The sequence below is a fragment of the Chenopodium quinoa genome, unplaced genomic scaffold, assembly GCF_001683475.1.
Source record: "Chenopodium quinoa cultivar QQ74 unplaced genomic scaffold, ASM168347v1, whole genome shotgun sequence".
Classification (NCBI taxonomy): domain Eukaryota; kingdom Viridiplantae; phylum Streptophyta; class Magnoliopsida; order Caryophyllales; family Amaranthaceae; genus Chenopodium; species Chenopodium quinoa.
This window is the reverse complement of record NW_018745260.1, coordinates 514,729-526,688: the sequence shown is the minus strand read 5'-3', so window position 1 is coordinate 526,688 and position 11,960 is coordinate 514,729. Positions and strand designations below refer to the sequence as shown.

General features: G+C 33.0%; 1 protein-coding gene across 1 annotated transcript; it reads right to left on the bottom strand.

The window, feature by feature from the left end:
* Positions 1-3,488: 3,488 nt before the first annotated feature.
* Positions 3,489-3,938, bottom strand: LOC110711340. The gene has a single exon (XM_021889718.1). It carries the CDS (start codon positions 3,936-3,938, stop codon positions 3,489-3,491), a length of 450 nt encoding a protein of 149 aa, XP_021745410.1.
* Between the last annotated feature and the right edge of the window lie 8,022 nt (positions 3,939-11,960).

Below are 11,960 nucleotides of genomic sequence, written 5' to 3'. Positions count from 1 at the left end.
TCACCTTTTCCAGACCCCGAGACTTTAGGTAGTTGGGGTAGGTCGGGTGAGCCGACCATAGATGATTGGTATCATTATTTTGAGCTTGATAGAATTAGGAGAGAAATTCGGTTGAGGGGTAAGGCTCCCATGGAGGTTAGCAAGATGGCAAGCTCTAGTCATTTGATGGAGACCAGTGAGGGGAGTTCTCATTCTACCCCTTACCATAGTGTGAAATGATACTACCATGGCCTCCCCTTCTTTTGTGCTTTATATGATGTTTCTCTTTTGAGGGTGGCCCATTTTAAGCTTGGGGGTATTATATGTCGTTTGTTGTTGTGCTTCGTTTATTTTTCCCCTTGCTTTTGTAGTGCATTCCTGGTCTCATCTGCTTCTGGTGTCGGTCCTTAAGTCCTTTGGTTTTATGATGACGTTGTGCTTCTATTGATTTCTCCGCTCGACTTTTTGGATTTGTTGTTTGATTTGATGATCGCTGTCTAATGCCTTTCTTTGTATCTCTGTTATGATGATTATCTGATATCTTGCTTCTTGTTACAGTTTCGATCTGATGTCTCATTAGATATTACTCATGTTGCTATTTGCTTTTTCTTTATTTTCATTATTTTAATTTCTTCCTTTTCTTTTGTTTGATTTTTTTTGGAAGTTACAAACAATTTTCTTTGTATGTAATTCTTTATTTCTCACCGTGCTCTATTGCTTAAGCTTTGGATTTCAACGATTCGTAAGGTGCTCTTACACCTTGACTACGTAGCATAGCTTTGGCGCCCAGTGAGATCTTTCTATATCTCTTCTCTTTCATTCTTGGTTGCTTAGTTTAGGATAAGCTTTCGGATGGGTTGAATGGTTCGAGGATGTTTTCTTTGTAACAGCTAGCGTGTTTGGGGTCATTGGCGTTGTTGTCGAATGACCACTTGTTTGACGATTGTGGTTTACTTGTCTTTGCTTGCATTCTTGTGCTTTTCACTCTATCTTTTTATTTTTAGCTCTTTTCCTTCTTTTAATTACAAATAAAATATTTTTGAGGCTATTCTTTTTCTTTTTGCATGTTTAGCTCTTTTCTTTGGACATTTTACATCTCGGTATTTTGCCTTTGCATGTATGCTTTCCTATGTTTAATTGGTGTGCATGTTTTGACAATATTTACGTTGACCCTAGGATAGGGTATGCTAAGGTAGTGGTTTAGACCTTTTGGGGCCTTGAAGCCGGATTCCGTTGGGTTTGTGGTAAGACGGAGTTGCTTCCTTTGGTTGATTTGACGCCCTTAGTGAGTTTTTGCCACATCCATGTGAGGTTCATTATTTTTCAAGCCTTCAACTTATATATTTGCATGAGAAGCATGGATCCTTGACTATTGTGGACCCAATCTAGAATCTCGACTCATAATTCTTAAACTCAAAAACGAACCAACTAGGGAGGACAAAGGCATCTTTTCGGGGTGGTAATTTTTCATTACTAGGATTTTTCATTTCTTTTTAGTTCATTGTGTATACATTTTCCATCTTGCTAACAATTTGAGCCTTTTGCTTTCTTTTCAAGTCACATCTTTAGATTATGAGCCTTTTGTTTCATTTTCGTTTCCATTATTGGTCTTTGTGAAGGACTTGATCATTATTGTTGGAGTTTGTGGTGAAGAATTTAGGGTATTTGGTTCTCTTGAAAGCAATTTTATGTTGTTCTATATGTTTGAATAATGGCAAATGAATAAGTAAAATACGTCCAAAGTAAAACAAAAGGCAAGGACAATGCAATTGCAAATTTTTTAAAGTCGTCCTACGTTTAAGAGGCACGGACATTTGTTTTGTTATAAAAAAAACTAAAAGAAAACAAAAAAGTGAAAATGAGAAAATCCAAAAACTATTTTGATGTAATTTCTCTTCCCGTTTCAAGCATTGAGGACAATGCTTCCTTTTAGCTCGGGGGAGAAGCATTTACGCTTTTTGTACATATACTTGTGGATATATCTTTGAATAAGCTTGGGGGTGTTAGTTTGTTTTTGTTTGGTGACAAATAGATTGTGATTCTAAGAAAGAGCTCGTTCTTTGCTTTACTTTTAGGGAAACCACCAAATTTTAAAATTTTTAGCCTACCCCTAACTTGTTTTCCTTACGTTACTACCTTTGGGAAAGTCCTTTCGGCGTAGTGGTTGAGTCATATACCGAGGGAGGGCATTATTAGTTAAAGCCTAAGAAAATGGGATGCAAGGTCAATATGTTTGGAAACCCTAAAATTCTATTCTTTTACCGGTTCCTTCGAGGAACCATAGGGACGCTCACTAAGGGAAGATTTGAAACCATAGGGAGAACGCGGCTAGATTGGTTGGGATGAAAGTCGATTGCGCCTCATTAGTTCTCTACACTTAGCATACCTTATGTTTCAATTAACCGTGAATATCTTGAAGCATGCATACCCATTCCTTATATGAAAGTGTTCATGCATTTGCATTTGACTATTTGTGAAAGTCCTTGTAAAGAGCTATTTGTTTGAATTTTTGTTTTAATAAAATGATTTCGCCTCATTTTATTTCAAAGAGTTGTGGGTTAAGCTCTTAGGAAACCCTTACGAGACCTCACTCGTCCTCATAGGCAACTTTGGGGTTTAAAGGGCTTGTTTTACCTAAAAACAACCATGATTCCTACGCTAGTGAGTCTTAGTGTATATTCTTCTTCTCTCTCTCTCTTTTCTAAATAAACCCTCCTTATTCGTTTTTAGCTTTTGTTTTCCTCGAGACGAGAAAAAGTCTAGCTTGGGGGAATTTTATGAGTGTCATTTATGGCACTCATAGGTTAGTGTTTTAGGATATTTTCACTATGTTTTCATGTTTTCCTTTATCATTTTGGTCATTTCTCCTTTAGTTTCTCTAATTCTTCTACTTTCGTGTTTTACTTTTCTTTATGTGCTTTTCTTCGTGTTTTCCTTTTACTAGTTGTCCCATCGCGCGCAAGGCGCGCGATAGTCCAAAATGGTAAATTTTGGGTGTTGATATGGTGTTCGTATTTCTTAGTTTTAATGTAAATTTAGAATTGTATTTGTAAAAAATAAATGATTTTAATTTATAATTTAGAACATAATTTAGTATTGTGTAAATTTAGCATTGCATTTATGAAAAATGAGGGATTCTAATTTACAATTTGGTATTGTATCTAGTATTGTGTAATAACTAATTTTCAACGGATGAAGAAGGGTAGACCTTACTTTCACACACATCGGGAAATTAAGGTAAAATGTTTTTAATTTATGTATAGTTGAGCTGAATTAATCTGTTTTTTAGAAATTTAATATTATATAAGTATAATTTAATAAGTTAAATATGAGTTTTTATAATTATTAATATATGTATATCAGTTTTAAATTTTACCAAACTTTAGGGCATCCAAGTTGTAGTAAATAGAAATTAACATTATCATTTCAAAATAAGACATATATATTTTGATTATTTAGATAATTACACAATACTTTTTCCCTAATTTTTTTTTAAAAAAATTAAGCTACTATTCTAAAGCACCTCTAACAAATTTTTCTTTAATATTTTCCTTTTTTTTTTCTGTTGGCTCATCCTTTTCCTCTGCACCATCTTTCAGATCTTCAATTTTTTGTTTAGTATCCTCCCTTTTCTTTTCAGCTTTACTTCCTTCATTGTATTTGCTCTGAACTTCATCACTGTTAGATTCAACAATCATAACTGGCCATTCACCACAGCCATCCCTTACAACCTGTTGCTTTTTTTTCTTAGTAGTTTCTTCCTTTTCTTTTTTATTTTTCATCACCCTTGAAATTCCTTGTTCCAGAAATTCCAAGTGATTGTTCATCTTGTTCGACATAGCGGTAGCATACACCCGGAAACTTGCGCCATTATCTTCTTGTGATTTTAACTCATCAAATCTCCCAATTGGTGGTGCAAATACGCTTCCAGGAGTGGCGGAGCTACCAGTGCTAGCCATTATTATACAGAAATGAAATTTTTTTGATTTTTTTTAAAAAAAGCAAAGTAGAAAAAAAAAGATGAAAGAAAGAGTAGAAGATAAGGGTACAATTTATGAACCATGAAAAAGATGTACCACAATTAACAAATTAAGAGTATATATTAGTTTGTTTTATGTTGATACATTATGTCAAAGTATAAATAGGGCACTGAAAATATACCTAAATAACAAAATCTAAGGGAAATCAAAGGGTTTTAGAGCATGAATCAGGGAATTACGAGAAGAAAATTGTAAGTATGGTCTAAATTCATAGAATAAGAAGAAAAGTAGGGGGATTTAGTCAATCAAACAATCCCACATTTTGATAATAATTAAGAGTACACTAAATACCAATAATGAAAAAAAATTGAAAGAATAGAGACTTTATGACTTCCAAATTACAAATTTTAATTTCTACACTTATGCATTTGTTGAAATTGAACCTTTAAATTTCCACCATTTTCCTTTTTTCAAGTGTAGTGTCTGAGAATTAGAATAAGAGTTTTTACAATTCTTAATTCATATATATCAATTTTAATATTTAAAATATAACTGGTAAGTGTTTACTCTACACAATCAAACAATAGTATAATATCATTTGATTTGGCTAATTTTTCAGTTTCAATAAGTCGGATTTTAATTTTAACATTTATGAAATGATTGTCACTCAATTAACATAACAAGTCCTTTAAATTAACAAAAATTCTTATGAAACTTGTTTTGCTTTATATTCACTTAGTTTTAGGAACATTTGTTCGTTAAATCGATATTAAAATTATACAAAGTAATTCCATAAGTTGTTATTCTCTATTATCAAACATTAATAGAGTTGATATATGACTTTAATTAAGCATGTTTAGAATTAGTTTTAGTTTTTTTTTTTGGAATCAAGACTTTTTCTTGAAAAAATGTTTTTAATTAACTTAACCTTGGGAATATATGTAATTAAAACATCTTGTAATTAACTTTATACTTATGTACTTATATGGAGTAGAAATATTTATGACATCAAATTAGATGTTTAAAGTTCTTTCAATAGGGTAAGTAAAATTAGAAAACTCTCCTTACAAAAGAATCACATCATTTATAGCCAAAAAAAAGGGAAAAAATTTTGATCGTTCAACTTCCAACTCTCTCCCCTGTTGTGAAGCTCGCAAGAAGCCCTAATTGAAGCAAAATTTGTGGTGAATCACTTTGACAAATTGCGGATTAAGGTTAGTAATCAACTTCGATCTTGATTTTGTGAATTATTTGGTATAAATTCTTATGTTTTGTGGTAATGAATGCTTTTCTTTTGGGGGGTTCAATTATGAGTTCAAAAAGGGAATTATGATGTAATGTTATTCGATTTTGGTTTAATTACGCTTGAGTTAGTTGCACTTTATGTTTTGTGGATGCTAACATTTGAATTTTTTTCACATATATAATTCGATTATATATTGTTTGTGTGATGCATGTTACCATACTTTTAAATGTTTTACCTAGGTTTAAAATTGTGTTGTTCTTGAGTTTATGATGATTTTTTATGCATAAAGTTGATACTGAAGTGGATGTTGATCATTGTAATATCATGGATTTAATAATAGACTTTGAGGATGAAATATAGAAAAAAGGGGTAGTTATAGTTAATCCTATCTTTACTTATGCATATAGAGGGAATCATTGGCCTATTAATGATGATGGTGGTCTACAGAGGATTGTTTAGGACATTCCCTGGTGCTAAAATGTATGAGATTTTAGTGGGAACCGGTATCCTAAGGTAGTGTTTGACTTAGAAAGTCTAGAAGTGATATTTTGTGCATTCTGATATTTGAAGGTGATTATTGTTTGCAAAGAGATCTTTACGTAGAAATTATTTTCAAGCATTTATTTATTTATTTTTGTCCAAAAAATCATATACGGATGTGAGATTCAAAGGAGCTTGATGATGCTATTGCTAAGTATGAGGATTTTTGTGATGTGCATGGCCGTATCTTGGAGGTCATTAGAGCCGGAGCGCATTCACTGAAGATGCAGATTGAAAAAAGAACGGCTGAACTTTATGCAATTTTGAGAAATGCATCAAAAAGTGTGTAAGAAGCTGTTGCACAAGCACCTCATGTGGTTCCTAAATTTGTGAGGTTTTTAGATCGAGTAGAGAAAACAGCGGCTGAAGGTGCTATTCAACTTCAACGGTTGAAATAGGATATAGAAAAGGAAAAGAACGAATTGGATGAGGTTTTGAAGAAGTATAAGAAAAGGGCTAGGAAATAGTAAAGGGCTAGATGAATTAAGTTGTAAATCTTAGTTGGTTTGTCTACCAAATCAAATCGTAGAATATGAATATTTAAATTATTATTAGCCAACTATATTTATTTATTTTTCATCTTGAATGATTATGAATTAATGATTGATTGATGATTGATGATTTAATAGCATATTTGCACCACCAATTTAGAGATTTGATGAGTCGAAATCACAAGAAGATAATGCTGCAAGTTTCCGGGTGTATGCCACCACTATTTTAATTTTTTTTTTATAACAAATTACAAATACAGTTAGTAGAGAACAAGTCTTAAATATATATGGTATACAAAAGTTATACTATAATTTTACTATTAAATTTAAAAAGTTATACTATAATATTACTATTAAAGTTATACTATAATATTACTATTAAATTTATTTAAATTATTATGAATTAAGAAATGCGAGTAAGTTTATTTTGTGCCATGTGTACTATTAAACAATGTAAGTATATCTTCATTACTATGCAAATTAGAATGCTAAGATTTGAACTTAGTAAGTTATTGTAATGTGCCTTTTGTAAAAATATCATGTTTTGGTGTATGTTGTTAGTTTTAAACTTTAGCTAAGCTAACAATAAATAACTGAAAAAACTGTACATGCATAGGCAAGCATTTAAATTACTCTATTTCGGAAACTATCTATGATTTAAATTTCATTGTTCCAATAATTATGAATCTACATGACGAGACTGTATTAGATTTGTCGAAAGTAAAGGCAATTTGTTGCAAAAAAAAACAATGGAAAATTCGGGAATTCACTATTTCTTTTAAAGTTATTATTAACTTACAAGAATGTCATCAAAACTAAATGGCCTAAAAGAGGTGGAACAATAATATTAAGGCTTATGATTTTGAATAATATAGTTTAGGCTAACGAAAAATTCTGACCTCAGAAGCAGCTTTAATTTAATGAAAGAACAAGCTTAAGAGCTGCTTCCATGGAGACTGAAAATTCGGTTCAGAGGAAAGAGAAAGATATTGGTAGAACTAAACTCTGGAGCAAGAATAGGGTAAAAGAAAGACTGCATGCAAGGGTATTCTCAAAAAACAAACAAACAAACAAATATCTAACCCTCCCAAAGAACACATGCCTTAAAATAAGCTTAAAGCTTAATATTTCATGTTATTTAATTTAACTAAACAAAGAATTATAAATTGATAGTAAAATATACGCAATAGTATTTGTATAAGTATGTTTATAAAGGCGCGCGATAGTACAAAATGGAAAATTTCGGAGGTTATATCTTGTCGATCGTAATGTTGTGTTGGAATATAACGACTTCTTTGTTGTAATTATAATTCGAGAATTTAGTGTGGGTTTTTTTCCCTTTAAACACAAAAATAATATGTATTGTATATTGAGATACGATCAGGTCATATTTTCATTGTAAATACGGTTACCATATTAACACCTAGAATTTGCCTAATTTTTTTAAAAGAAGATGATAAAAGTTATAAATTTTTAGTGAGTCATTTAAATATAAAAGTCTATGTAAACTTATAAGTCCTAATATTATTGTTTGGGTCATTTTTAAAAAAAATTCTTTCTTTTAATTTTAAATAAGTCTTATGAATTTGGGCTTCTTTTGTACTCATGCAACATTATTTTAAATAAGCCTTATGAAATCTCAGTTTGTATTTTTTTTCATCTTGTATCCTTTTTTTCTTTTTAAGAAATTTCATTTGGGTTTTCTCTCATCCTTTTGTTCTATCTGTGTTGGAACAACTCCATTTTCGAAGTGTTTTTTTGTAAGGCTTTGTTTAAATGTGCGATCTTTACCTTTTTTTCAAAATATAATTGTTTGATTGCTCATCTTTGATTTTATTTTATTCTTTTTATTTATGTTAGTATAAATTATTTTGATATTGAATTAGTTAAATTGTTTATTTGTTTTTATAATGTGTATAAATTCATTGCATCAGTTTGATTTGTGCTAAGTAGAATGATTGTTAACTTTGTTTTGAATTTACGTGGTTGATTTATGTTATAATTCAAGGTTTAGATATCAAATTAGTTAAATAATTATTTGCTGATAAATTGAGTTATAAGTTGATTGGTAGGGCATCTTTTTCTATTTGTTTAGTAGCGCAAATGAGGCAAAATTGATAGGAGGGACTTAGGTGAAGGTATTGACAACTTTTACAAGAATGTATCTAGATGACTTGTTCTTGTTCTTTCTTCTTAGAGATTTGAAAATTATAAAAAAAATCATTAAAAAAAGAGATATTTATAAAGGGCTTTGTAAATTCTAAAATGTTGTTGAAAGAATCCTATAATTATGTAAATTAGTGGAAGTGTTTTTTTGATGGTAAAATTAGTGTTATAAAAAGATACTTCTAAAATTATCTGACGAGAAAGAAAAATAAGGTTAGTGTTCTAACAAGATACATTTTTTGTGTTCTTTATTTGTTGATAGTGTTGTTTGAGTTTTCTACATGAGTTTCAGTGAGGATTACTTGTGGTTTTGAAAATGTAATTGATTGGAATTGGTGGCAATGCATCAAACTTGCGAAATACCCATAGAATCGAAGATATCCATTTAATAATTGATAGTCATAACCTTTAAAATAAAGTTCATGTTTAAATTCAATAACTAAATATATTCTTTAGTTTTCTAACTAAGTTAGTTGCCCTATTTTCCTTAAATGTTTTTTCTTATTCGGTCTTTCTCGCTCCATTGCTAATTGCTGTAATTTTCTTGAATTATCTTTTTTAAGGGGCATCTCTTAGTTTCTTTTTGAATCAAGCCTTTTTTTTTTGAAAAAATGTTTAAAATTAAGTTAACTTTGGAAATACATATAATTAAAACACCTTGAATTTTTGAATGAATTACTAAAACAACAAAAAATGTTGATTGTTATTAGTAATTAACTCTATAAAAGTCTAAAACATTTAAATTTGAGCATGCTCCTTTTTTGAATTGCTGGAATTTTATATTTTTTGTTTTTTTCTTTGTTTCTTTTGTTGGGGTTTGGTGAGTCTGACTCACCGCGGAAAAACCCCCGGCCCAAGGAACCACTCGTAATTAATAAAACCATAAATCATAAATAAATAAACACAAGAAACTGAAAAAAGAATCATACCCTTGAAGCGAGCTTCGCCCTCTCAAAACGGGCTCTTACTTGAAAGCCTTGAGCACCGCAAATGTCGTGCCTCCAATGGTATCCACCCACAAAGGACGAACACGACTTTTTAGGTCCGCTACCTTGGAGTTAGCAAGGTCCAACCAAAACCCAAGTGTTCATGGAGTTTAAGAGTTTTTCCAAAATATGGAATGATCTTTCTAACTCCCACTCAAGCACTTTACTCCAAAACCAAAGTGTTAATGGAGTTTAAGAGTTTTTCCAAAATATGGAATGCTCTTTCTAACTCCCACTCAAGCACTTTACTCCAAATCCCAAGGTTGGTATTTATAGAGGAAAGTATGAGTGGGAATTTCTATCCCATCAATGTGGGATCATGAAATTCCACAAATTAATTTAAAGCTAAAGCTAAATTAAAATTGCAAACTAATAATAAATCTACAAGTGGCATTACCATGTGAAATGGGTTAGTGAGGACCACATGGAGAGTAGGGGACCATACTTGCTCCCCACTCAATACTCTCCTTGTGCCACATGTCCTTACCCACTTGCTCCCATATTTCTCAAGCTTCCCCATAGTGACCGGCCCTATGGCCCAGCCACGAGCCCAGCCCCGCACCAAGATGCAGGCTGCTGTTGTGCGCGCAAGCCACACACTTGGTGCGGGCTTGCTGCTGAGCGTGGCTACTAGTGCGTGCGCTGCTAGCACGCCTAGCTTGCGGCAGCTAGCTGCTGCACGCACCACGTGCACGCGGCTGCTAGCTGCTGCTGCGCGTGGCTGCTAGCACGGTGCGCTAGCACGCACCTAGCCAGCCATGCTAGGCTCGTCTTGGTGCGCTTGCTAGCTATCTATGCTTGGACATTTTTGCCCCTATCATTCGGATGCTCGGGGAACTCCGATGCTAGGGGTATTTTTGGAATATGGTCGATTTATTAGTATTTTGAGCGTCTCGTCTTTTTATTATTTTTGACTCGACTTTCGACGATCGGTTTCGACGTCCAAGCTCGAATTACCGACGTCTAAATATTTAACACTCGGGCGACGAATTAATTTCTTCCGAATTAATTCGTCGAGTCGGTTCGTATATTTTTCTTGGGTGTGACCCGAAGGCTTCAGTCAAGATTAAGCTATAATATTAATTATATTAATATTACTGATCGGAAGCGGCCTCCACCCAAGCATTCCGATCACTTGACCTTACTGAATATATTAGCTTTTTAATAATTCTGAACCCGCTATAAGAATAATACACTTGTTCGAAGGACACCATTCCTTTCAATCTCCCACTTGTGCTTCCGTACAAGTGTGTATTTAGTGTATAGCCCCTTTCATATGTCTCTTCATGTCTCTTCATGAACTACAGAGTAAGATTACTCGTCATCTCTTTTACGTCCAGAAGTGTTTCTCGAAATCCGAGTTTGACTGTCAATAAGAAGATGATTTCTAAAATCCATCTGAGCACGGCCATGCATTTTCACAGTCTCGCTCTTCGAGAGGCCTTGTAAACAACAAGACATGTTCCCTATTGTTAGTAGGGGGACATTTCCAGTCTTGTAATGTAGCTTCTCTTAATAAGAGGACTTAGTCGCCCGATATCTGTCGTTATAATCCCCAGTTACGGCATGCGTTTGGCGGATACCAAAGCGGACTATTACTCAAACAAGAGACCTCCCACTACTCATGGTCAAGGAAAAGAGTTTCGATAGTAATAATGAGAAAAATACTTATGATGATTTTAAATCTCTTAAAGTATTCTCATAGGTCGATCCAGTATGGTTCTAAACCAATACCTGTGAAAATGATTTATATCCTCATAGCACAAGAAACGGTGCTATAAATCATACTACACACTAATCTCTAATGGTTATTAATCGTCCACAAAAAATATGATCTTGATTAGGGATAATTTTCGAATAAAATATTCAATGTTCACTTAATAGGTGTTTCTTTATCCAAGCCATTGACTTGATACACTATTTTGAATATTTATTAAAATCGAATGGACTCATTATTTAATTCTAAACCACAATTAAATAAAGACGGAGTAAATTAAATTGCATGAAAAATTTTAATTACTCCAAAACCTGAATGGTTCATCATAGTGCTTTACATTAACATTGTCCAAAATTTAATTAAAACACTATAATATGGAAATCAAAGCCAGTTCGCGACATGCTTGATTCCCATTGCCTCAATGTGTTTGTTGTGCTTCACTTGAGACAAGGTTTTAGTAAGTGGATCGGCTACATTGTCATCCGTTCCCACTTTTCAAATTCTGATTTCACCCTCTGTCTTCCATTCTCGAATCATGTGAAATTGCCTCTTGACATGTTTGACCTTCTGATGTTCTCGTGGTTCTCTAGCCTGAGCAATAGCTCCATTGTTGTCACAATGGAGGTCTATTGGACCCTTGATGGAGGGTACAACACCAAGTTCATCAATAAACATGCAAATCCAAACTGCCTCCTTGGCTGCCTCATACGCTGCCAAGTACTCGGCTTCAATTGTAGAATCAGTAGTTGTGCTTTGCTTTGCACTCTTCTAACTAAACGCTCCTCCATTGAGACAAAATATGTATCCGGATTATGACTTGGAGTCGTCTCTGTCTGTCTGGAAGCTTGCGTCGGT

Bases quoted from the DNA above. Each gene is read 5' to 3' on its own strand.
- LOC110711340 (XM_021889718.1), bottom strand. From the start codon at position 3,938: ATGGCTAGCACTGGTAGCTCCGCCACTCCTGGAAGCGTATTTGCACCA.